This window comes from Onthophagus taurus, chromosome 11 (genome assembly GCF_036711975.1).
Source record: "Onthophagus taurus isolate NC chromosome 11, IU_Otau_3.0, whole genome shotgun sequence".
In the NCBI taxonomy this organism is placed as follows: domain Eukaryota; kingdom Metazoa; phylum Arthropoda; class Insecta; order Coleoptera; family Scarabaeidae; genus Onthophagus; species Onthophagus taurus.
The window spans coordinates 18653765-18680234 of record NC_091976.1 but is presented as its reverse complement, the minus strand read 5'-3'; the positions used below and the strand labels follow the sequence as shown (position 1 = coordinate 18680234).

The 26470-nt window shown below is 32.0% G+C and overlaps 5 protein-coding genes across 6 annotated transcripts in view; 3 read left to right on the top strand and 2 right to left on the bottom strand.

The window, feature by feature from the left end:
* Positions 1-26470, bottom strand: part of LOC111424143 (ankycorbin) — a 98621-nt gene that overhangs the window by 23336 nt on the left and 48815 nt on the right. The window contains exon 1 of one of the 2 annotated variants that reach the window (XM_023057575.2): positions 1686-1994. The exons of the other annotated variant lie outside the window; for it this stretch is intronic. The gene's annotated coding sequence lies outside the window, so the exon portion shown is untranslated. Of the gene's footprint in view, positions 1-1685; positions 1995-26470 lie in introns of those variants that run through there. 2 annotated transcript variants of the gene reach the window in all.
* LOC111424144 (Zinc transporter 49B) lies at positions 9-11202 on the bottom strand. Its single transcript, XM_023057579.2, has 10 exons — positions 10874-11202; positions 10163-10819; positions 9982-10108; positions 9714-9852; positions 9504-9659; positions 4882-4993; positions 4617-4827; positions 4366-4558; positions 4190-4303; positions 9-246 (listed from the first exon to the last, which is right to left on the bottom strand). The coding sequence occupies exons 1-10, from the start codon at positions 10941-10943 to the stop codon at positions 202-204; spliced, it is 1824 nt and encodes a 607-aa protein (XP_022913347.2). The 5' UTR covers positions 10944-11202; the 3' UTR covers positions 9-201.
* Positions 11262-12407, top strand: LOC111424148 (rod outer segment membrane protein 1-like). Its single transcript, XM_023057583.2, has 2 exons — positions 11262-11852; positions 11905-12407. Exons 1-2 carry the CDS (start codon positions 11281-11283, stop codon positions 12299-12301), a joined length of 969 nt encoding a protein of 322 aa, XP_022913351.1. The 5' UTR covers positions 11262-11280; the 3' UTR covers positions 12302-12407.
* LOC111424147 (uncharacterized) lies at positions 12512-18962 on the top strand. Its single transcript, XM_023057582.2, has 5 exons — positions 12512-12887; positions 17212-17422; positions 17476-18018; positions 18085-18557; positions 18607-18962. Exons 1-5 carry the CDS (start codon positions 12681-12683, stop codon positions 18895-18897), a joined length of 1725 nt encoding a protein of 574 aa, XP_022913350.2. The 5' UTR covers positions 12512-12680; the 3' UTR covers positions 18898-18962.
* On the top strand, positions 19210-20377 carry LOC111424149 (abasic site processing protein HMCES). The gene is made up of 4 exons (XM_023057584.2): positions 19210-19320; positions 19395-19620; positions 19677-20218; positions 20269-20377. The coding sequence occupies exons 1-4, from the start codon at positions 19301-19303 to the stop codon at positions 20330-20332; spliced, it is 852 nt and encodes a 283-aa protein (XP_022913352.2). The 5' UTR covers positions 19210-19300; the 3' UTR covers positions 20333-20377.

Sequence of the window (26470 nt, the reverse complement as noted above, 5' to 3'; positions counted from 1 at the left end):
GATAAAAGAATTCTCCATTTAATTTATTTTTGCGATAAATTTAAAGTTAGATTCATAAATATAAAGATTGATTTCGCTACTTAAAAAAAATTAAGTATAAATAATTATTTACAAACTAAAAAAAAAGGAAAATTAAGGTAAAGCTTACAAGTTAAAATCCTATTTATTCCTGTTATTATTTATTTTTTTTTTGTTTTTTATTTATAGAATTTCCAAATCACAGTGTCTTATTTCAGGATGGTTTTTCTAAAAAATAAAATCAATTTTAACGACTATTTCTGTAGTACTAAATGAGTTATAAAAATTAGCGATTAATAATATATAATATTATGATTTAGAGTGTTCACATAGTATTCCTTCCTATTTTTAGAAGAGTAAAAATAAAGGTAGGGACGTTTGAGATACACAAGTCAATTTTACCTACGTCAAAGGGCTGTTATACTTCAATAGACAACCGTATCGAATTTCACCATACATACCAAGGATCCCAACAAAAGTTAATATTAAAGCAAATATCTAGTATCTGACACGACAGACGCAGAATACGTATTTTGAAGATAGTCGACATTCAATTCATCATCCAAAAAATTTAATGTGTAAGATGCATTTTTAAATAGTTACTATTAATGTAATCGGGTCACGAAATCCCACAAACCCTAATAGACACTACATTGTTATACATATGTATAACAAGATTGCGTTTGTGGTTTGATTACGTCCAACAAGGCATAACACATTCTATTTGGTCTCTCGTCAGGATGGTTTCATTAATGTAGTACATAAAGGTTCATAAACGCTGTATTCTATCATATGTTTTTGTTGTATTATTTTGCTGATACTTTTTATGTTTTTTTATCTGGGTTTTGGTGGTAAATTTTCTGTAATTTTAATTATTTACATCTTTTTGGAGATACGACTAGATTTTAAACAAAACCAGAAAGTAAGAAGCGTAAAACACTTATTATTAGGGAATGGCTAAATTTTTTTGTGGTAGAAGATTGGCTACCGGCGTCGGAATGAACGGCAGATATCTACGGTAGCTACAGTGCCAAAAAACAAGACGAACCTCTGCATATTTTATGTATTTACTGACGGTTTTGTCTATTGTGAATTCATCGTAATATAAATGTTGATCGACTTGACCACTTCTTTCTATTGAATACTCTTATTAACATTCAAAAACGTTACTTCGATCTAATGGTGCCGTAGAAACGATACTTTATGTGGCAATAACCACAAATTGGGTTCGTTCTAGTTATATTCAGGTGACTGGGTCTTTGCCAATTCTGGAATAAAAGGTAGCCTCCATAGGTTACATAGAATGTAGTACTAACCGTAAATGTAGTACTAATGTAGTACTAAATGTAGTACTAAGGGTGTACTAACCGTTACACCCGTTACACTTATGAAATTTAGCTGTATTATCTAAAACTGAATTAGGCTATCTAGCACTCTCGCATGAACAACAGACGTAGAGCATTCATAGTTTTTATTTATTTATGAATGAATATAATAGTGACAAATAAGTTAATATTAAAAAAGCAAATTTTCATAATATGAAACAGTCAAAAGATATAGAATATATTCCCTATTAAGTACAAAATATAGATAGAGATAGTCTTTTCTGGAAACTAATGCCAAGTTAAAAAGCATGTAGCTAAGTGTGAGCTGTTAAAGTCACTAACCTTATTATTTTGCTCCAACGTTTCAGGACATCGTATGTTGAAAACACTGATGATAAAATGAGCCTTATAGCCACGTTCAATGAATGACGCCAAACAAGAAGGTCTGAGTAACCGTTAATAAGTAGAAGAAGAGCTCAATTACAAATTGTATTAAACAACTTAGTGCTGAAAGATTTAAAATCGACAGCTTTAAATATGTATTGGAATAAGTAAAGTCATATGCAATTGACGTAAAACGACTTGATTTTCTGTTGAGTATTGAGCCAATGAGTAATGATTTTAATGAATAATTTAGTGAATATATGAACTAGAGTTTGCCCTTGAAATTCCATAGCTTTACTTCCAACTTAATTCCATTGAACATAATGAAATGAAGAAAATGGTCAAGAAATTGAATTATTTTGTGAAATTCCAACATAAATTGACAATTTCTTACAGAGTTCGTTAACGGTTTTCAAAATGTCGGTATTATTTAAATGTCGGTCCAATTTGTCATTAAATTGCAATTGGTAATAAAAAAGAAATTTTCTAATAAAATCATTTCTTTAAAAAAAACTGTGGTAGAAATTAATATTGAAAACTTTCTATGATAAATATATTCCCGAAATGCCTGATTTCATCAGCCCAATGGACAAAATTATGTGCATTAAATACATTACAATACGAAGTGAGAGGTCTTATTACTTATAAAGTGAGCAAGCATTACAATTTCTTGTATTATATGCACCAATATCGCAAAATCATTGATCCAATCTGCAAAATACATTTCTACTGATATGTCTTCAGATTGAGAAATGTACTTGATATTTTAGTTTTGAGTAAGTAGTCTTTCTATTGCAGAATACACATAAATTAACATCATTCATAAAATCCATTCTATGAATTAATTCTGCAGTAGTAAAGGAATAATACCTCCAAAGTGTTGATAATATTTTATTGATTTATAGCAGTATAGAGTTGGATTGAGTTAAGCTTTCTATGTATGGAGCGGAAACATGGAGTTGGAAGGAGCACAAGATGGTGGAGCAGATCCAGGAGAGATACTGGAGGTAGGTCTTAGGATTGAGTAGAGAAACTGCGAGATACAGGGTGTCAGATAAAAAACGCCCCAAGCTGTAACTCTGTCATTTACATTCCAATTTTCATGAGCGAGGTATCAAACGAAATGGTTTGATGACTGCTATGATTCATGCTACAAATAAAGTTTTTCCAACGCCATCTTCAATTTTAAACGATTGTTTTTTTGTTTTTGATCTTTTGTTTTTCAAATTGCTCCATATATTTTTCTTCACGTCATTGGAAATAGATAGACAATGCATCCATTTTGAATGTAATTTTAACAAAGAGAAGACACCTGTATATACAGGTTGTCACACAAAAACGCCGCAAGCTGTAACTCTCTCATTTACCTTCTGATTTTCATCAGAAGTCATCTGATTTTCATCATGTAACTCTGATTTTCATCAGAGTTACAGCTTGGGGCGTTTTTTATTTGACACCCTGTATATAGTGAGAGAGGAGTTGAAGCTGGAGAAGATGAGGGTAGAAGCAGGCAAAAGGGTGATAAAGTACGAGGATGGTCTGGAGCAGAGGAGCGACGTTATAATTTTGGAAGTGTTGGAGGGAGATTAAGACTAGGGTGGAGAAGTATGAATAACATAAAGAAGAGAATGTTATATCAACGTAGGGTACTCAACAAAGAAAATACAAAGAAGGAGGAGAGAACCAAACTCAACCCAAGTCCTTCCTCAGCGTTGACCACTGTGGAAGGAGTTGGAAGGTAGAAATGGATACGTGAAAAAACAAGAACGTCGTGCTCAGGTGCAAGAGGGGAGATACAACAATTAGTATAAGATCTTAACGATGGAGGAAATTCCGTGGTATATGATGGACGAGGGTAGAAGGCAGGAAAAAAGTATGATTGCGCGATTTAGGTGCGGGAATGAAGGCAGTTTCGGTGTGACGATTTGGGGGAGGATGGTATAGAATGGAAGCGCTTGGATGGCAGAGATGATTAGGAGAGCAGGAGGAAGGGGCATTTGTCTATTATGTATTGTAGGTATTATGATTTTATTGTATACCTAAAGTGATATACTGGAAACTGGAAATAGTATACTGGAAACTACAGATGTTTCACAGCAAGCTCCTGAAACTGATCTTGTTGCAGATTTAAGATTATCGAATATAGTGTCTGATGTACTTTTTCTTCATCTCTGATCTTTATAATTCTTAATATATTTATAAAATGATAAATATGCCAAAGTACAAAATTAATGATTCAATAATATTCAAACTAACGCTGCTGTATGGAAATAATTGCTGAATCATATTCAAACGCATAGAGAGTAAAGTAAAAAAATCAGATAAAACCTTATAACTCAAATTTTACAGAAAATAAAGAAACACCCTGACAGTCCAATTGACAAAACAAAATAGATTAAGTTTTAAAAATCGCTAATTTTTATAGTTCATCCTAATATATAAAATCATATTATTTAACTTACCCTTAATTTCATTTCTATCCTATCTATTTCCCCACCCATCATATCAACTATCGTTTCCCCATGTTTCAACATAAATTCTTCTAACTGATCGATGTTTTGAAAACTTTTGACTTCCTAAAAAATAAAAAACATTCATATTTTTTTAAATTTCTTTTTTTTTAATTTGGATTTGTCACCTCTAACAAAACGTTGAGATCCTGTTTATCCAAATAAGCTCTTGTCAATTCCCTACCGTCAAAATCCAATTCTGCTTTATACCTAACTAAATAATTACCCATGTCGATCCCTTTAACGTCATGTATCGCCCGTATCATTACATCAGCTTCTAATTCCGCATTAATTTTATCTAATTGATGTTGAGGTATTGATCTATAAAAATATTCGCGGTCAATTATCTAAAATTAAATCATTTTTTAAAATTCATTACCTTCCTACTAAAGCTGCAACGTTTGTATAAATAATAAATGAAGCGACAGTTCCCAAAATGCACCCAATTAACAACGATCCAATAGCATCCGGGATTGCGCTGTTTATAACGGAAGAAACACCCATACAAGATGCGGCTACAAGAACTCCAATAACCGCGGCGGCATCTTCTAATAAAACCACATTAACACTCGGATCTTGGCCGCGTAGAACTAAAACGATATAAAATTATTTAAGGACAAGTCATTTTTGGTAATAACACTTACTGTAATCTCCTAAAGACATGTTACTTTCTCTAGCACCTTTTTTTATTGATAGAAGAGCTACGAGAAGAGTTGCTCCTTCAGAAAGAAGAGAACCACCCAAAACGCAGTATCCCTAATTTATTAAACAAAAAAACTTGGTTAATAAATCAATAATTATAAAATTAATTGATTAAATGATTTATGTAGAAAATCCTTTAAAATAAATCAACTTAAATTTAAAATAATGTAATAAGATATTATTCAATTTATGAATACAACATTTGTATAATGTTATTAACGTTAAATTCGTGGTTTTTGTAATAAATTAATATTAGGCAAGTTAGGATAAGTTAATTAAGGATTAGGCAAGTTTTATTATAGTTGTTTACTTAGATACTTAGTACTCCACTATTCACAGGAATTAGTATCTCTTTTAGGTGTTGGACACTGCAGATAATAATCAAGTTCAACCCCAATACGACTTTTTTCATTGAATACAATTTTATTTATATCAGGTTTGTCTTTAGCAACCTCATTGTAACAATCCCAATACGATATATAAAATCTCTTGTTGCAGTTACGTCTAGTTTCCTGCTCTTCGCTTGTAATTCATCATCACATTCATTACTAACAGAACTGTCGCTGTTATCACTTTCGATTATTAATTAAAGTATCCTCTTCTTAATGCAGAAAGTCGTTTTGAAAAATCACTTTCAGTTCTTGAGAAATAAATTTTTGAAATGATCGACAATTTTTCAATTTTCGCCGATTAAGTTTTAAAAATTCGTATAAAATCCAGTTCTTGGAATATGAGTGTGAAAATTTCCCAAAGTGTTCATAAAAGTGTCCTCTTTCCAATGAACCAACCCGTTTTAAAAAATAACTTTTAGTTTTTGAGAAAGCAATATTTGAAGTTTTGGAAAAATTTTCGATGTAGCAATTTTCATCGATAATTTTCAAAATTCGCTATAAAATTAATTTCTTGAAGGAGCCTTGTGGAAATATCACCAATTATTAATTGAAGTATCCTCTTTTTAATGCAACAAGCCGTTTTGAAAAATCGCTTTTAGTTTTTGAGAAATACATTTTTGAAATCATCGACAATTTTTTCGAATTTTGCAATTTTCGCCGATTAAGTTTTAAAAATTCGTATAAAATCCACTTCTTGGAATATGAGTGTGAAAATTTCCCAAAGTGTTCATAAAAGTGTCCTCTTTCCAATGAACCAACCCGTTTTGAAAAATAACTTTTAGTTTTTGAGAAAGCAATATTTGAAGTTTTGATAAAATTTTCGGTGTTGCAATTTTCATCGATAATTTTCAAAATTCGCTATACAATTAATTTCTTGAAGGATCCTTGTGGAAATATCACCAATTATTAATTAAAATATCCTCTTTTTAATGCAACAAGCCGTTTTGAAAAATCACTTTCTTTTCTTGAGAAATACATTTTTGAAGTAATCGACAACTTTTTCGAATTTTACAATTTTCACCAATTAAGTTTTAAAAATTCGTATAAAATCCACTTCTTGGAATATGAATATGAAAATTTTCCAAAGTGTTAATAAGAGTATCCTCTTTCCAATAAACTAACACGTTTTGAAAAATAACTTTTAGTTTTTGAGAAAACAATATTTGAAGTTTTGATAAAATTGTCGATGTTGCAATTTTCATCGATTATTTTCAAAATTCGCTATACAATTAATTTCTTGAAGGATCCTTGTGGAAATGTCGCTTCTTTTTAGAGTCGCTTCGTTAGTTAAATCAGCATCAAAAAACATCATTTTGTATCTTGGATCCCAATAGGTTGACATATCTTATCAGCTTTCTTATTAGTTTCATTTTTATGCAAATATCGCAATAATGTGGCAATGTAGGGTATCACTTCAGAAATGTACCAGAAATTATAACCATAATGACCGGATAGATATGCCGGATAACCGGATATCCGGCGTTTTTGCAAAATCACTATCCGATCCATCATTAGTTTTAACTAAACCAAGAACTTTTATGAAATTACATATATTCCTCTTCAACCATTAAATCTTGTTTCACCGATATTTTAGGTTAGGAACATGATATCGAGGCGCGGCTTTCACTAGCTTGTTTGGGCTTCATTTTGCTATTTTTTCATGAAAAAAAAGTAATACCAATAGATTTAACTTTTCTAAGAAAACTCAAAATTTCTATTGTTATATCGAAAAATGCCCTCTAGTGGCAACATACATAATTACAGTCATCACAAATAAGGTAGGATTTGTAGTCCAAGAAAAGCTCTTTTCAACGTTACCAAGCTTATTAACTTCCGTTGAGCCATTTTTTAATTATTAGCATTTGTTTACAAACATTTTCGAACACCCCCCATCTCTTTAATTTTAAAGATAGGGCAAAAAGTGTTTTAACAAAAACAACTATAACTTATTTAAACTTTAAAATGCACATACTTTTTTATTATATTAATACGGCGGAATTCTCAGAAAAAATATTTTTTTAAATTCAAGATAGCGGTTGCGCCCCTGCGGGAATATCATAATTTCCAGGATTTTCTCTTAGCCACTTCAGTCGTTAAATTTTGTACCTCTTTTTAAATTTTTTAAGCACTTTGCACGCTTATTTGGTCACCCTGTACAGGATAGGCAAATTTGGGTGTTATTATAAGCTATCTCAGAAATTATAAGAGATACGAAAAAAGTAGGTGCAATGTCCGCAAACACACAACCTCTATCTTCTTTTGTTTTTAAGTTATAGCCAAAAAGTCAAATTTTCGTGATTTCAAAAAATGCTCATATTTCGTTTATTATTCAATTTAGAGAAATGGGGTTGTACTTTTTTAAGTAGAATATACTGCCGTTGAAAAACTTTAAATATACTTGATGATTTTTGAGATACAACACAAAGTTGTGTTTTTTTAAATACAAACTATACTTGATTATGATGTTACTGAAAAGAGCATACTTTTAGCTTTCCAATGATGTATCGCATGTATGGTGTCTTTGCAGAAAATAAGCGTTAATTTTCAATTCCAAAATAGTAAGCGCCAAATTATTCAAAATTTTGATTATAGTAGGCGGGTCCGGACAATAAATACTACCTAATGGCTATAATATATGGTTTTGCACGAATATGACAGAATAAAGGTGGTTTTGTATTATTATTCAGGATAAAGTTGATTTTGTACCAACGAATAAAAACTTTGAATAGTTTATTTAAATTTCTCAATATCTTATTCCTGACTTTGTTCACCAACAAAAATTGGTTAGCAAGTAAAGTTTGTTTATTAAAAATACAAGAAATGTATTAATTAATGAATAATTAAATATGGACAACTTGAGGAACTAAACAGACACAAACTGTCATCTTCTTCTACTAAACATACTCGTTGTAAGGTTGTTAGGTATTTTCCCAGTTTTCCCCAAACATAAGATTTAGAAATTTTTTGACATCAGCAATTTTTTCTTTTGAAATTGGGTGAGCTAGAGGAAAATTAGGGATCATAAACTGGGAGCGGACTTTCCATTGAAACACCGTATCAATGGGGATATGAAAACTTATGTATCATCAGCGGATCTTCGTTTTATTTAAAAATAATGCGGAACTTCTTAAACGGGAAACTCGTTTCGTAAAATTCATTTTAAAAATTAAATTTATTAAAATTTAATTTAATTTATTAAATTTTAATCTTTAATATTTTAGAATTGAAAAACAACGCTTATTTTCTGCAGATACATCATGCGTGCGATACATCATTAGAAAGCTAAAAATATGCTCTGTTCAATAACATCATAATCAACTATAGTTTGTATTTAAAAAAATACAACTTCATGTTATATCTTAAAAATTATCAGCTATGTTTAAAATTTTTCAACGACAGTATATTCTACTCAAAAAAGTGTCTGTAGAATGTATTAACCCCATTTCTCTAATTTCATAAATAAACGAAATATGAGCATTTTTTGAAATCGCTAAAATTTGACTTTTCGGCTGAATTTGCCCACCCTGTACACGCTTATTTTCCGCAGAAACATCATGCGTGCGATACATCATTGGAAAGCTAAAAATATGCTCTTTTCAGTAACATCATAATAAAGTATAGTTTGTATTTAAAAAAATACAACTTTATGTTATATCTCAAAAATTATCAGCTATGTTAAAAATTTTTTAACGGCAGTATATTCTACTCAAAAAAGTGTCTTAAGAATGTATTAACCCCATTTCTCTAATTTCAAAAATAAATGAAATATGAGCATTTTTTGAAATCACTAAAATTTGACTTTTTGGCTATAACTTAAAAACAAAAGAAGATAGAGATTTGGTCTTTACGGGATTGGATTAGTCTCGAAAAAAGAGACCGGGACATGGCACCTACTTTTTTTGTATCTCTTATAGTTTCTGAGATAGCCTATAATAACACCCAAATTTGCCCACCCTGTACATCGAATAATGATGTAGAGGCGATGAATTCTGTTTTGTATCGCCACTCTAGACGTTCATATTTGTAATAACAATTTTAATATTGAATTAGATGCTAAAACTGATTTAATTTTTTTACTTATTGGTGTACAAATATCAATATGAACCAATACACACTTAATGATTTATTTTAAAGGATTAAAAGAGTCATTTAAAAATTAAAGATTTATCTACCCAGAATAAATCATCAATAGCATGAGGATCAACAAGTCCAGAAATTCCATGATAAATCGATAATCCAGTTCCAACGCAAAAAATTCCAACTCCAGATATTAAAGAAGCTACATACCTCATATTCGAATAACCATAAGGATGTGTAACATCAGCATGCTTTTAAAAAAACATACATTACAATAAATCTATTACCAAACAAGAATAAAGTACCTGAACTGATTTATGAATTCCATAAGCTAATATAAGTTGATTTATTGTATCTGCCAAAGAATGGATGCATTCTGAGAACATACTATGAGATCCGGTTAAGATCCAAGCTCCAAGTTTAAAAAGAAAATTAGTTGTGTTACTATAAAAAAAGAATATTTTAATTATTAAAACGAAGCATTCTCGATTTTGAGTTAAATTTCCAATATTAAAAAACATTTTTTTTAATCATCAACACAAATCGAATTTATATACCTTTAAACCGACTTACATAGCCACTGCAAGTAATACAACTCTTCCAGAACGTCCCATTAACCCAGATTCAAGTTCAGCAGCTTCAACAGAGCGACCCATTTCCCGCCGATAATCTCTTAATCTCCTTTTAACAGTAAAAATATCTACAAAAAAAGAAAAATTTACACCAAATTCAATAAAAAATTAAAAATGATTACTTTGTTGATATTTTTTCTTTTCAATATCCCTTTTTAATTGTTCTTTTAGTAAATTATCCCTTGATCCCCATACTTCTAATGCTTTTGCTTCGACATCTTTCCTCCAATAGACCGTAATAGGGGGTTCTCTTTCGTATGGGGATCTTCGTTTTGTTTTTGGAAGGGTTTCTAAATCCGACGGTTTTAATAAGAAATCAGACATAGCTCTAAATGGGGTAATAAAGTTTCTTTCAAGCGACGAAACTGTGAAATCAACGCGTTTTCGTTTCTTTTCGGCTTTTAAAGCTGCTTTTTCTTTAACTTCTGATTTATTTTCGCCTAATTTTTCAACGATTTTTTCTTTTAAAGTTTTTGGAACACAAGTTGCTCCGGTGTTTAAATTCTTTTCTTCTACCCCTTCTAATGTAACTTCTCGGGGTTTTTCAACAGGAATACCTTCTTTATCCTTAACGTTAACTGATATCACTTGTAAAATGGGTGTCTTTTTAACATTCTCTTCAACCTCATTTCTTGAGCAACCTTTTTTATTGTTATTATCATTTTTATCACTAATCGATAAAATTTTTGACCAAACGAATGTTCTAATAAACCCTAAATCTTTGTTAGGACCCAGTAATTGATTTCGATCAAATGTAGATAACTTTCTTTTAGCTACATCTTAAAAAATTATTTTTATGAAAAACGAAAATATTTTAATTATAAAATACTTACAAAATCGATTATAAAATAAAGGGGCTTTCTGACAAATGTGTTTAATTCGAAAACAAGACCTCGTCAACATTTTCTTTTATACGATTTTAGTATTTTAGTAGAAAATTACTTTGTGAGGTTATGTCACAAATAAACATAACTCGATGACTGATTTTGAACGATTTACTTGTAGATTTGTAGTTCAACGCTTTTTCTACCCTCCATCACACATTTTCATCAATTATTAAGTTGTTATTATCGCAATATATATTTTTTAGAAAAATCCCACTTGAGAAATTCACATAACCTCTATTACAACTTGTCAAAAACGTCAAAATCAGACACTACATAATTATGACTTTTAAGTACAGGAAACTGTAATTATATCAATATTTTTTGGCATTTTTCAAAAAACATCAAAAAAAATAATGCAACAAACAACAGTAAAAGTAAAGTGTGGAAAACCCGTTTTTAAATTTAAATTTCGTACATTAAGAGCGATAGGGATTGTGGCATCGTTAATGTGCGGTGCTATTTTTTTGTACAATTTAAACCTGGTTTATGTTGCATTTCATATAAGATATAACATTGGAGTTTATATAGATATGCTTTCCGCAAATGGAAGAGTTTTGCCAATGTTCCTGGTGATCACAGCACTTGCTATATCCATCGTAGATATTTGCGTAATGTTTTACTTGGGGAGAGCTTTCAGCAAAACGAAGAACAAGCATATAAACTTTATGCTTTTTGTAATCGTTCTTGTTATCATTGGATCGATTTGTTTTATTTTCTTTATGTGCATACTGATTTTAAGTCATTCGTATTCAAAGCGCCAACAGATGCATGATGGAATTGTAGATGCAATGATGAATTACTCCAAAGATTCCTTAACGAAAGAAACTCTCGATAACATGCAAGTTGAATATGAATGTTGTGGAAGCAAAAATTACTCAGATTGGTATGATATTAAATGGTATGATGCTAATTTAATCAATACAGGGTAAGAAGTATTAATTAAATCGAATTTGTTTTGAATTGAGTTTGTTTTTTAGAAAATTTCCAAGTTTAAAAGGTGAGGCACCTTTTAGTTGTTGCGCCATCCAATCTGTTTATCCTTGTATTCATCATGGAATAGAAGTAGCTGCTGATGCTTATCTTTATAAGAAAGATGCCAACATTAGTGTTTCAACTGAAGGTTGTCATACAATGATTTTAAAAAAGAGGGAAGCTTGTGGATGGACTTTAGTGTTGAGATTGTTCGGTTTAGCTTTTTTACAGACTATTGTTTTAATTGGGATGAGACTTGTACAAACCGGTCATTCAGAAAGAAAATCTTTTGATCGCGAGGAACGTTTATATACATGTTGGTTATTTGGTTGTTATGCTGGAAAGACTAAAAGTGTTGTTCCACCTCCAGTTCCACCTTTACCACCAGAATTATTAGAATAATTTGAATTAAATATTAGACCTTACAGCCATCTATCCGAAACCATTCCAAATTCGAAAAGAAATTTATAATCTTTATTTACACATAAAAATGCTGTTATCTCACTAATACGTCGTTTAATAACTTTGTTTATAATAAATTAATCTTAATTTACAATTTTAAACATAAATAAGGCTTAAATAAGTTAACACGTGCGCGAATTTCAATGGGAGATTACGTAACCCTTTCACCAAAACATGTCTCAAGCTGTGTTAAAATACCAACACCGTTCCAGTTCCATTTAAATCCAAATAAATTTAATATAGTGGTTGATTCTGGTTGAGTTATTGAGTTGAGTAAATTTTTTTTATTTTAGAAATTGATAAAATTAGTTTTTTAATTATGTATTCAAAACGATTGTTCGTTAAAAATAAAATTTGTCAATTAAAAGCGGGTTTAAATCCGGTTAAAAATGTGAGACGGCTATGTTTATCCATTGAAAATGAAAATGTTATCGTTCCGAGGGTTCCTAATTTCCAAGTTAATGAGTGTTTATTGAGTGAATATGTTTGGAAAAATTTAGATAGATGGGAAAATAAAACAGCTGTGGTAAGAATTTTTTAATAAAATGTTTTAGGGTGAGCCAAAATTTTTTACTGTTCTTTCAAATGGTATCTGAAGAAATTATTTTGAATACATATTAACTGAAAAATTAATAATTAATAGTCAAAAAATACTGATTTGTTAATTTGTTGTCAATGGACTAAAAAATCTGAGTTAATCAGCTCAAAAAGGATTCATTTTTGAAATAATTAATCAAAATGAACTTCATGTCTCCAATAAACGTACATTTTTGGTTATTTATAAGATAACACATGGATTCTTTGGAAGCAACTAAATCATAGTCAAATCTTTATTTGAATCAGAATACAATAATCCTAATAATGCTATTTCTTCAAAGAATGTTTAGAAGAATAAACAATAATGTAACCCCTGAGCGGAATGAAACAAGCTAAGTTCTGCGTTAATCGTGGGCTTCAATTACAAGCAGAATATAACCAAAAACTTCCCAATGAATTCAAAGTGCTACCTGAATTGTTTAGATCTAGCCTCACTACTGCATGTTTTGTAATGTTAGAGATAAGAAACTCAGAAACTTGGTGATCGTAAAACTTGGGAAAATCGCTTAACCATCAACTTCTTCTTCTGTTGATCCTTATGCCTTATGGCGCCTGATAAATCTTTTCCTATTCCTCCATCTATTTCTTCCACTCCCTCCAGTTCCTGGCTAATTCCTTTATATCTGCCAGAGTCTTCCCTCCCTTCTTCCCAACTTGTGCTATTCTTTCCTCCTACGGAGGAAGACCTTCCTAGGTCTTCCTCTTTTTCTTATTTTTATTCTTTGCTTCAAATACCTTTTTTACTATTGTGTTATCCTTCTTGTTTATCTTGGAGTGTCCATGATTCACTGGTAAATGTTAATATTGGAACTGCCACCGAGTTGTGCACTATCAATTTTATCTTTTTATCTCTTCTCGTAGAAAATAATTTAGACTGAGATTACACGATCGTGAACTCTCAATTCGCAGAACTATTACGTAAAATTATGCACTCATCGAATATTTCCTTAACCTGATTTTGTCATGTTGCGCCGTCTTGTTGAAACTTAAGCTGTCGCAAATTTGATATATATTAGATGACTAAATACTGTTTGCACAAAACTAAATACTGCTTGCAAAAGATTAGTTATTGCTGGCAGAAGTCTGGAAACTGCTGCCCAAACAATAGATATTGTTAATAGAATGTAAATGTTTTCTCTGTAGAAGCTAATACGTCTATAGGACTAAATACGTGCAATGAAAGATAAGATTTTGCTAATATAAGACTAGAAACTGCTTGCAGAATATTATTTATTGCTAGATGACTCTTCCCAAAAATTATTCTGTTTAATTCTTGTTTGCCTCTCCTAATTCTTCCATTGTTATCTCTTCAGTCTTCTCTTCCCTTCGCTATTGTTTGTGTGCGTTTTCGATCCTTGAACTTTTCTGCATAAAAATCCGCCCATATGTCCAAAATTTCCCTTGTAGTTGTCTTTATCCCGTTGTTTTTATCTTTGACGGCTTTTATTTGTTTCCTTTGATCTCCCTTCAGTTTTCTTATTTGATTCCAGAATTACCTGTTATTCGATCCGTATGTTTCACTTTAGTTTGTTCCGAACTCTTCCCAACTTTTCTTTTTCTCCCTTACCATATTCTTAGATCCCTATTCGTTCTATAGTTTGCTCTATCTTCTTCCGAATTCGTTCTTATGTATTTATTCCATGACTCTTTCTTCTTCTTGATTACCTGTCGGACTCTTTGTCTGATAATTTTATTTATTATCTCTTTAAAAATTCTCCACTTTTCCTCCAGAGTTAAATTCTCTGTTTCTTCTAGTTTTTGAAATTCGTTGTTTGTTTTTTCTTTTGTTTTTTGTCTTTCTTCCTCCTGCCTTAGTTTATGGATGGTTATTTTCGTGTAGGTTTTCATCTCTTCTCTTTCGATTTCTATATTATTGTTAGTTGCCATGACTAGTTTATGGTTGGTTCCTATTTCTGCTTCTGCTTCAGTCTTTACCTCCTCGACTCTATTTTGGAGATTCTGGGTGTATGTGATGTAATCAACAATACTCTTGGCATTCCTTTCTCCCCCCACAAACGTATATTTATCTTGCCTCCTCTGACTCCACATAGTGTTTCCAATCAATAAGTCGTTTATTTGAAAATTCCAGTATTCTTTACCCATTTCTATTCATCACTGCTTCTCCCTGATCCCCATATTCTCCTATACTATCATTACCTATTCTCGCATTCCAGTCCCCCATTATAAATTCCCTGAATTTATCGAAAATTTTCTGCAGACTTGAAGCAGACATCGCAAAGTTAGATTCCTGATCTTTTGTGATGAAAGTAGACCCTGGACTCTTGGACCATGAAACTATTTCGGTTAAAGTAAATCTGAACTTTGAAGTGCAGACACGATACTGTTGCAATCATAAACGTTACTTCATTCTTGACTGAAAAGCACTTTTTCGTCAATTTAGCCAATAAAAAGAAACACATTGCAATGGATACCACATTTGCTGTATTACCTAACACAAAGAACTTGCCTCACGTGCAACACTTGCTACAAGATTTCATCGTCGAACCTTAGTTACAGTTGGATCTATTTCAAAAAGTAACTGCGATCGCAACTACAACCTTATGAACTCCCATTATGAGTTAGATATTTCTTTAGATTATGAACTATCACGTCAAGAAAGATGACTAACGACAAGATTTGTCAGAAAACTAACAAATAATGGATTTTAGAAGAGGTCACTGTTACATGTAGGTTACTAAAGAAAATTTAGACAAAATCACAATATTCGATTCAACTAATACCGGTAAGATTAAGAGATTCAGGTATCATGTTTGATCGATCTAATTGAAGTACTGTTCAAATAAGGATCAATCGGGTGAGATTACACGATCGTGAACTCTCAATTCGCAGAACCATTACGTAAAATTATGCAGAAGATTAGTTACTGCTGGCAGAAATCTGGAAACTGCTACCAGAACACTAGATATTGTTAATAGAATGAAGATGTTCTCTATGTAGAAGCTAATACGTCTAAATACGTGCAATGAAAGATAAGATTTTATTAATATAAGACTAGAAACTGCTTGTAGTATATTATTTATTGCTAGATGACTTGAGATCACATGTACTTGATGTATTTGTCATCGACTTATATTGTTCTACATTGATCGTAACGACCAGCAACATCTTTAAAAATTTATGGTTCAACGATTCCACCTGCCATAAAATACACCAAGCATTGAGTTGAGTATTTGTGGATATAACGGCGTCTCAATAATGGTGTTTGGTTGTTTTTCGCTCCAACGATGTCAATTTGGTTGTTAGCGTAGCTATTCATCCAAAAATGAATCTCACTGTTGAACAATATCACGTTGTTAATGGATGTGCAAAGCTGTAATTGCTATGCAAGATGGCGAATCAAGTCATCTGGATTCTCAACACAGCGTTCTTCACTAGCAATAACAATTTCAGTGCGGTACGTCTTCTTTGTGGTTTCGTATTGTCAATTCTAGTATGCGCGAACAAATCTCTAAACAAACACACGATACCCATTGTTGACTAAAAACTCTAAACAACACTGATATTGTTGACTAAAAATCCAGAATGTTTATGCGAACCAATGCAGCAAGTGTAGCTCGATAAAATCAAAATTACTGCTATTCTCCAGACCGAGAAAGCTCTTGTAATCATGTGAATAGTAAATAAGTTTAGAGGTTACATTGAAGGTGTTGATGGTTTTGATGTATTACAATTACAAGATAAATACCTTAAGATAGAGAAAATATGGAAAAGTAATCTATCATCTAAAAATGATCTGACAGAAGATCCCAAAATTAGAATAGAATGTATGTTTATGGAAAGGCAACAATTCTTCTATGGATGTTTATTCACTAATGGACGTTTGCGACCTCATTTTCCCTTTCTTCTCTATTTGCGCAGTATGGATTATGTTTCTATATTGTGCAACCCAGTCCATTGTCGATCATTTCGGAGCCACATAAGTTTTGTCTACCATCTTTTTGTATTTTGCGGTATGTCCACATCTCGAATGCTTTCAGTTTATTTATTGCGTAACATACGTTACATTTCACGAGCCAATTTCGATGTCCAATTTTCATACAGCCGTGTCTCCAGGTATTTGAAATTGTCTACTCTTTCTATTCGTGTATCATTGTATGAAACATTAAATGTTTTTTGTTAAGACAAGATATTAGTTATCAGCTGAATATCAGCAGAAAAATTTTGGGCTCACCTTTATAACAAAAAATTTATTAAACAAAGTCATTAAAACTTTTTTTGAGGCAAAATTATAGGTTTGTGCAGAAACAGAAAGAAGTTACACTTACAGTCAAGTTAGAGATAAATCAAAAAATGTCGCGGTCTTTTTAAAAAAAGCTTTAAAACTTAAAAAAACTGAAACAGTTGCAATATTTTCACCAAACGTTCCTGAATATTGCATAACACTTTTTGCTTGTATTGAAGCTGGATTAAAAGTTACCACTATTAATCCTATTTACACCAAAGGTAAAATACCTCCAATACTAGTTTAATATTATTTACCTTTTTTTGTTTTTTAGACGAAATAAAAAGACAATTAATTAATTCAAACACCAAGGTAGTGTTCACTGTAACAGATCTCTATTCCACTGCAAGAGATGCGATTTCTTCAATTCCTCAAAAAGAAATTTCGATTGTTGTCATTCAAGATAAACCCCATGTGAGTTTACCAAGTGGGGCGATTAAATTCGATGAAATTTCAAGTTATTTCGGAAGTTTTACGTTTGAGCAACAAACCAATACAGACGTGGCTTGTTTACCTTATTCTAGTGGAACGACCGGAACTCCCAAAGGTGTCGAATTAACCCATAGGAACTTAGTTTCAAATTTACAGCAAATTCAAAGTGATGAGTTCCGCTTAAATAGGGTCACTGAAGGAAATATTCAAGATGTCGTTCCGGTTATACTTCCTATGTACCATATTTACGGGTTAACGGTGATACTTATGAATATGTTTTCTCAAGGCTGCAAATTGGTTACTGTACCAAAATTTGGAACGGATATTTTTTTAAAGATTTTAGACCATTTTAAACCAAATGTTTTTTATGCGGTCCCACCTATAAGTATATTATCAAAAAAAAAAAATTGAAAACGTGCTCATTTAATATCTATTTTTCTTTGTATTATAGTGTTAATGATGTTAAACAATAAATACATACGTGCTGAACAATTAAAATCGATTCATCAAGTTGTATGTTCCGCAGCACCTTTAGGAGTAGCTGATATAGAAAAGTTTTTTGTAAAAACCCAAGGAAAAGTAAAATTTATGCAGATTTACGGAATGACTGAATGTTCCCCCATTATTTTACACCAATCCCCAGTTTTAGATAAAGGGAGAAAAGTGGGTGCAAGCGGATTATTGGTCGCAAATACCCTAGCGAAAATTGTACAAGTCGATGACCCAAACGATACCAATTTAGGACAATTTGAAAACGGAGAATTACTTGTAAAAGGTCCTCAAGTTATGAAAGGTTACCACAATAATCCTGAAGCTACAAAAGCAACAATTAACGACAATGGATGGATCCGAACTGGTGATATCGCTTATTACGACGAAGATGGCCAATTTTATATCACAGATCGATTGAAAGAATTAATTAAGGTTAATATTGAGATAACTTAACAGTTAATTTAATAATTTTATTTTTTAGGTAAAAGGATTTCAAGTAGCTCCAGCAGAACTTGAAGAAATCTTAAGGAGCCATCCTGCAGTTGCTGATGCTGCAGTTATTGGAATACCTCACCAACAATATGGGGAAGCTCCTAAAGCGTTCGTTGCTTTAAAAAAAGATCATAAAGCAAACGCTGAAGATATTCGATCATTCGTTGCGGGAAAAGTTGCTCCTTATAAAGATTTAACTGGTGGGGTTATTATTTTGGAAAAAATACCAAAAACTGCTTCAGGAAAAACGTTAAGAAGAGATCTAAAACAATTATGTTAATTTATTCTTTATAAACGAACAATTTTATTTTTGGTAAATAAATATCATGTATTTTTGTAAATTTATATTATTTATATTTTGTATTGCCTCATAAACTCCCTGTATGTGCTATGTTATAAACGTGAGTCACGAAACTCACTTTTATAAATAAATATACAAAACTCGTTAATAAGTATGATTTAATTGCAATAAAATCTGCAAATGTATAAGATATAAGGAATATAAGATTTTATATTTCATTTTGAATGTTATAAGGGACAGCTATATAAAGAGAAAGTATATTTAGTAGGGTTGCCACCTGAATAGCATTAAAATTTCCTAGAACTGTCATCTAGCTGTCAAAACATATTAAAACGAATACTTTTAAGTTTAATTTTTGAATTAAATTAATAATAAGATCGCAATGTGCGGTAGATTAGCTTGGTAAATATATTATTTAGAATCAAACTAACCTAAATTAAATTAAAACAACAAAAAACCACAAAAATCTTTTATAGTTCTTTAGATCCGGAAGAAATACATAATTCATGCACCATAACAAAAAACTCAAAAACAATTAAACCTAAATGGAAAAACGACTCAGGTTATACCTACAAACCATTTTATAATGGCCCTCCAACAACAGTAGTTCCAGTTTTAACATTTCAACCAGAATTGAACCAAAAAGATGTTGAGGAAAGTTTGTCTTTGGTGCCAATGAAATGGGGATTTACACCATCATTTGTACTTTATTAATAATCTATGTATCCCTATTTATTATTATAATAATTTTTGTTTAGGAAGTTAATCCTCAAGCTTTAGCACACACTCATAATTGTCGTTTAGAAAATGTATTAAAATCCTCTTTATACCGAGATAGTTTAAATTCAAAGAAAAGATGTGTCGTTGTCGCCGAAGGTTTTTATGAATGGCAAACAGCTTCAGGACCTGATCAAAAACAACCTTACTTTATTTATCAAGGAGTTGAATCAAAAAATGTTAATTCCAACAAAAAGCATTTAATGCATATGGCTGGATTATGGACTATTAAAAACACAGATGAAGGTCAAAAATACTCTTGTACTATTTTAACAATGGAATCAGATGATTCTTTGAATTGGTTACATCATCGAATGCCGATTATTTTGAATACTGACCAAGAAATCTTAACTTGGTTAGATTTTAAAAGATTCAATAATGATGAGGCACTAAAAATCGTTTCTGAACCTTTTAATAAAAGAAGTGGGAGTGAATTTAAGCTAAAAAGTTATACTGTTAATAAGAAATTTGTTAATAAATCGACTTGTAATGAAAAAGAATGTATGGTTAAGTTTGATGTAAAGTGAGTAATGATTTAAGTAAGATTTCTTAAGTTTTTTTTGTGAATTTTAGGAGACCTAACACTTTGGATTCTTGGTTAAAACCAGCTAAAAAAGCTAAAATGGAGTCGGTTTAATCATAATATTGTTATTTTTTATATAATAAAGTTTTTTGTAAGGTTTATATTTGTTTGATTCTCTATTTATAGAGCTATAAATCATTTTTAGTTGGTGTAAATTAATTTAAAACAATCATTCATAAAGAAATGTAAATTATGTGAGAAACTACAATAATAAAGGAATTCAACAAAACTATATCACTAAAGTTTTATTATTTATGTGAGTTTCAATTATTACAATATTACAATGTTTATGACTCTGAAAATATCTCTCTTTGTACCTAGATTTCTCATTTTGAATTTTGAATCTTCAGCAAAATCAAACCAATAACAATTTCTTTCTCAAGGAAGACTTATAATCCCGTCACCAATAATAATACCGACACAGTGTGGCCCCAAAGAACAGCCAAAAAATAACAAAGCAAGAAACCTGACAGCTAAGTTCTGGCTAAATTCAAAGGAATGGGGTGACTGGATGGGCAATATCTGATTACATATCTGACAGCTATAGCCTTATTTTAAAAATCCCCAAACCATGAAACGAACCTAACCTGCACCACTAATGCATTCACTATCCCTAGACAGACTATACATATACTGAAAAGCCATTTCCCACCATTATAGGTAACAATCGTAATAAAAAGAATTGATGTGGGGGGATATCAATAAGATATAAAAATTTCTCAACCACGCTGCATAACATAAATATCATGATAGGTACAGAAGAGTTTACTCGTCCAATTTCCAGGAATGCGATAACAGCAACATCAAACGCTGCAGCATATTCAATGTTATAGAATTCCGAAACAAGTAACAGTAAATGGGATAATAAAACACGAGAAAGTAAACACAAGAAAGAAGCAGCTTGGTGAATAGAAGAAATTAAACAAGAAGTTAAGAATAAAACGGTTAGGTGGCGGCCGTATTTCAGAGAAAAAATACAAGGAAGCTATGCATGATACAAAGAACAAAGGTTAAAAGTGAACAACTTAGTCCACGGATCAAGGACTGCAAATGAAGCAGGAAAAATGCTGACAAAAGGAACAGAAATAATGAAACAAATTTTACAATGCTTACTCAATAAGAGCTTGACAATAGAACAGCAAACAGACGAAGGCCAAGAACTACAGCAAAACGGCCAAGTACAAATAAATGAAGGCCAAAAAATAACATGATAATGGCTAATAGATGCTATTAAACAGTTAAAGACAGTTAAAATACTAGGAAAATATAAAATTATAACCAAAATGGTTAAAAACACGGGAGGAGAAGGAATATTATAACTCTTGAAGGTTTTCAATAAAGTGTGGGAAAAGGAGCAAATGGCAAAAGAATGGGAAATTGAACTTATTCTGCCACTTCATAAAAAAGGAGATAGCAAAGATTGTAGGAACTACAGAGTTAGTCATAGTCAGTCAGTTATGAAGACTCAGTTAGTTTGCAGTAGAGATGGACCACTGAAGAACAGATTATGAAGTTTTGAGAGAAGAAGTGGAGAGTCAGTCCTGGATCAATTAGGAGAGTTCCGGTTAATGAGAGAATGAGGATTGAGTCGACCATGAGTTTGAGTACGAGCTCCTAGGGTGGATTCCAGTGGAAAGGTTCATACATTCAAGGTTCATTTTATAATTTCTTTTGATAGTATTGGCAATTAAAGTAAAGATTAATTGTTAAATTCTCTTTTATTTCTATTATACGCATTGCACACCCACAAGTCAACGTAAGAGCCGTTTCTTACAGGTGCGGACATCTCTAATGATTAAATGATCCAGCGCCGGTGAAAATAAGGATATATGGAAGTATATCCTTATTATAAATATGGAAGTGCAAACCACGATGGCAGAAAATGATAGTTTTTTGGTGAGTTTTTTTTCATGTTTAGTATAGAGATCTTGAAAACTAGCGGAGATAGAGAGACAATTAAATAGGGAAAGAATTGCAGTTTTATGAACTCAATTTAATGAGCTTTATGTTTTTTGGATAAAATGCATGACTAACTAGATATCTTGAAAAAAACGTTTTTTTGTTATATCGTTAGATACCTATGCTATTATTGATTTTAGGAAAAATTTGTAGGGTATTACATGTTTAATAAAGCAGTCTAACTCATTTTTTTATTTAAGCAATAATTTTTGAATTATGACACAAACTTGTATCTTTTCTAATGGAAACCATAGTAGGCCATGACTTTATATAAAAAGCCTTAAAATTGACCATATTAGTCAACATAAAAGTTGATTTTTCTCGAAAACGGTCTACTTTAGAGCTCATGACCTTCAGTAACTTTTTTGTGTAGAAAACATTGACAGTTCAAATGGACGTCTCAAAACCGTACTTTTTGCAGTGGCGTAGAAGTTGGGAGAAAAACAACCACTACCCCTTCAAAATCTTCACCAATTATGACTTTAAAACATTTTTTTCTCTCACAAAACTTAGCTTATTATAAGTAGGAAATGCTTACAAAAGTTGTTTTCTGTACGATAAACGGTTCCGGAGATATTCGCAAAAAACGATTTTTTTAAATTAAATTTCAACACCCTTTATCTCGAAAATGGTGCATTTCAGAGGGTAAGTTGATAGAAACTATTTTTCAAATTTTTGGACAAGCTATCACATCCTGAAGTCCTGCGCATATATGAAACACCTGTATAATTCCGAAACCCTATCATTTTCCAAACAAAGGAACAAGTGCAACCACATTAGACACTGTCACCAAAACATCAACTGCATTTCGGACCCAATAGTAATTGATGCAGAGAAGTATGGGACAATATTCGTCGTATTATTGGAATTCCTGAAAACCATGACCAAGTAGATTCTAATCAAGATGTACTAGAAAAGAGAAAATTATGTTATTTATGTCCAAGAAAGAAAAACCGTATGACAAAACATTTATGCTTTGAATGCAAAAGACTGTATGTCTACAATGTACGAAGTCCATCTGCGTAAACTGCACTGAAAAAGTTTAACCTTTACATTGTGCTAAAATATTTTAGGTTTAAGTTTTCTTTATACGTTACTTTTTTCTAGCTTTGTTATTGTATTTTTTAAAATGTTTAATGTAATAAATACATTAAAACTATACCAATGCCAATTTTTTACTCCAAAACATGACCGATCCCAATTTGAAGCATACTTAAAAACAAATCGCTTTATCATCATAAATTTGGTAAGTATTTTAAGTAGTATTTTTCGGTAATGTAATTCTTAATACTTCAAACAATATCTAGAATTACTGGTTATAAAATATACAGTGTGTCCGTAAAGTAACGGATATAGGCGATAAAATCATTATAAACGATTTATGGAAAAATTCCTGAAACAGGTCTAAAGATTTAAATTTTTTTGTGATTTTTTTCTGAATCTAGTACAGTCAATATTAATATTGGTTACATAATAAAATTTTTGAGAAAAATTACTTTAAAATTTAATTACTTCAAATTTGTATAAATCATAAAAATAGCAGTAGCCATGAGTAACTATGGTAACCAATTATTCTAAACAATTCCCTGAATGTCAAAAACTGATTTAGTAAAGCTTCTTGAAGTGTGGTGGCGCGCCATCTTGTTGGAATAACTGCCGTTGGAATTGAGTTGTGTCAACATTATGGGGATGGAAGGAATGACATTGCTTTGAAAAAATTTAAACATCTCTTTCCACTTAAGATTTCCTCAAATCTTTTGCGGATATTGGGTGTGCGAGTTTCTTGAGTAATTTCGATATTGGGTAGCGCAATACCGACAACTTTGTCTGTTTACTTATCCATTCAATGTAAATGTCCCTTCGTCGAAAAAATTATGTTTTTGACAAAGTCTTCGTCATCGTTGCAAAATTGTTGTTGCAAAAACTACGATTTATTGCTCGTGAATCAGGTTTACTTTATGGGAATGATATTTGCGGGTTTTAAAATTTTATGAACCGTTGATTTATTAATGTCGAAATTAGACCCAATACTTCTTACAGTAACATGAGGGTTTTCTTACCCAGCCAAAACCACGATTTGTTGAACTTCCCTTGCAACATTTAGTAGACCAGACTTCGAGAAATGCTTCGAGAGATGGCCATACTATTTAAATTTAGTCACAGCTAGGCTCACCATACTTTGGCTAATGAGTTGGCGATCAGGATATGTTGTATTAAAGAAGTCAACTACTTACTAAATGAGTTTTTGACACTTAGGAAATTGTTTAAAATAATTGGTTACCATAGTTACTCATGGCTACTGCTATTTTCATCACGTCAACAAATCTGAAGTAGTTAAACTTTAAAGTAATTTTTCTCGAAAATTTTCTTATGTAAGCAATATTAATAGTGACTGTATTAGATTCAGAAAAAAATGTTCTTTCATATTCCGTAATAAAAATGGGGCATTGCCATTTGAAAATAATGCCGATGACGTCATAACTCGCTTAAAAATGGCGGAAGAAATTTAAAATCTACACCAAACAATTGCAAAAAATTTAAATCTTTAGACCCGTTTCAGGGATTTTTCCATAAACTGTTTATAATAATTTTATCGCCTATATCCGTTACTTTACGGACACACTGTATATAAGTACTTTTGGAGTTTATTACTCAAAATTAGTAGTAGTCTGCCAGACGGCATCTCAGGGTTTATGTTCCGCATATCGCACCTCCGGAGTGTTATATAATTTATTGTATGTTTCAATATTTAATTGTACATTTACTGAAATAAATATCTTCTCTCTTTATCAAATAATGCTTCCACAGAAACATGTTTGAACTAATCTTATCGCTGCAGAAACTCAGAATGCTAAATTTGTACATTGTTGTCCACAATTTTTGCCATTATGAGCCAAAATAGAGATAAATAAGAAAATGATCTATAAAGTCTGCAAAATCTTATTATAATAGACAATTGGTACCAACACGCCTTTCTCAATTCGTCCGAAACACCTCAAGATGCTCTCATGCAGGAAGAAGAATACTTCACACTTCTTAACAGAGGAACCAACACAGCCCCTGGATACGACAACATCTCAAGGGAAATCTTAAGGAAGCTGGATCTTGATATCCACGCCTACATAAGAAAAATTTACAACTATTGCCTTACCACCCAGCATTTCCCACAAGATTGGAAGACCTCTATTATCATATACATCCCCAAGAAAGATTCTTCTCTATCCGACCCTGCGAACTACCGTCCTATCTCATTGCTACCCGTAATGGGGAAGCTTTTCGAAGTACACTTGAAGAACAAGCTGCTCGATGTTGTTGCAAGGAGGATTCCGTCATACCAATTTGGATTCCAACAAGGTAGATCTACATCTCATCCCTTGGCAGTGCTTGTCTCAAACTTCCAAGTCGCACGTACTGTACAAGCTAGCTATGTTGAAAATCCCATCTTATCTCCTTAACCTGCTAAAAAAATTTCTTTCAGACCGCCCCTCATTGGTTAAAGTGAAGAACTACTACTCTCACAGTTTCACCGCTCAACAAGGTCTCCCTCAAGGCTCTCCCATCTCGCCAGCACTGTACAACGTCTACTGCCATGACATCTACAACGACAACCCAGACGTCTTCGATCCGATGTCTTACGCCCTACTTTATGCCGATGATACTGCTCTCGTCGCACATGATGTAGACACTCCATCATCAATCCTAAGGCTGCAGACGCTCATCCAAAATATAGAGGAATGGTACCGAAAATGGCGTATCCTGATAAATCCTTCCAAAACCCAATTCTTCATCCCCTTCCTCCCTATTCGCGTTGCTCCTCCCACAATAATAATTCAATCTTCTCCTATCATAGCATCACCAACTTGCAACTATCTCGGCATCACCTTGGATAGAACCCTTAAATTCTCTGCCCACGCCATCAAAGTAAAAATGAAAGTCAAAAACCGCGCCAAACATTTCCGCTCACTGTCATATAGAGGCCGAGGAATATCCACCAAATGCGCTACTCACATATACACTTCAATATGCCGACCTATAATGGAATATGCCTCATTAATCATGACTGAAGCGCCGAGAGGATCACAGTACCATCTGGAAGTAGCAGAGAGAGCAGCCCTGAGAATTATCACCCGCAAGAGACACCCTCACAACCCACTTTGCAACCCTTCCAACGAACTTCTTTACGACCTTACAAAGATTCCTCCTATAAACTCCCGTCTACAATCCTTATCCCTT

What these genes read in the sequence shown, in the direction of transcription:
- LOC111424144 (XM_023057579.2), bottom strand. Translation starts at nt 10,943, where the DNA reads ATGTTGACGAGGTCTTGTTTTCGAATTAAACACATTTGTCAGAAAGCC. An exon ending in CTATTGATGATTTATTCTGG is followed by an intron (nt 4,994 to 9,503) that starts GTAGATAAATCT and finishes TTAATAAATTAG; the next exon opens with GGATACTGCGTTTTGGGTGG. An exon ending in GGATAGAAATGAAATTAAGG is followed by an intron (nt 247 to 4,189) that starts GTAAGTTAAATA and finishes TTTATTTTTTAG; the next exon opens with AAAAACCATCCTGAAATAAG.
- LOC111424148 (XM_023057583.2), top strand. Translation starts at nt 11,281, where the DNA reads ATGCAACAAACAACAGTAAAAGTAAAGTGTGGAAAACCCGTTTTTAAA. An exon ending in GCTAATTTAATCAATACAGG is followed by an intron (nt 11,853 to 11,904) that starts GTAAGAAGTATT and finishes TTTGTTTTTTAG; the next exon opens with AAAATTTCCAAGTTTAAAAG.
- LOC111424147 (XM_023057582.2), top strand. Translation starts at nt 12,681, where the DNA reads ATGTATTCAAAACGATTGTTCGTTAAAAATAAAATTTGTCAATTAAAA. An exon ending in GGGAAAATAAAACAGCTGTG is followed by an intron (nt 12,888 to 17,211) that starts GTAAGAATTTTT and finishes GCAAAATTATAG; the next exon opens with GTTTGTGCAGAAACAGAAAG. An exon ending in TAATCCTATTTACACCAAAG is followed by an intron (nt 17,423 to 17,475) that starts GTAAAATACCTC and finishes TTTGTTTTTTAG; the next exon opens with ACGAAATAAAAAGACAATTA.
- LOC111424149 (XM_023057584.2), top strand. Translation starts at nt 19,301, where the DNA reads ATGTGCGGTAGATTAGCTTG. An exon ending in ATGTGCGGTAGATTAGCTTG is followed by an intron (nt 19,321 to 19,394) that starts GTAAATATATTA and finishes AATCTTTTATAG; the next exon opens with TTCTTTAGATCCGGAAGAAA. An exon ending in ATGGTTAAGTTTGATGTAAA is followed by an intron (nt 20,219 to 20,268) that starts GTGAGTAATGAT and finishes TGTGAATTTTAG; the next exon opens with GAGACCTAACACTTTGGATT.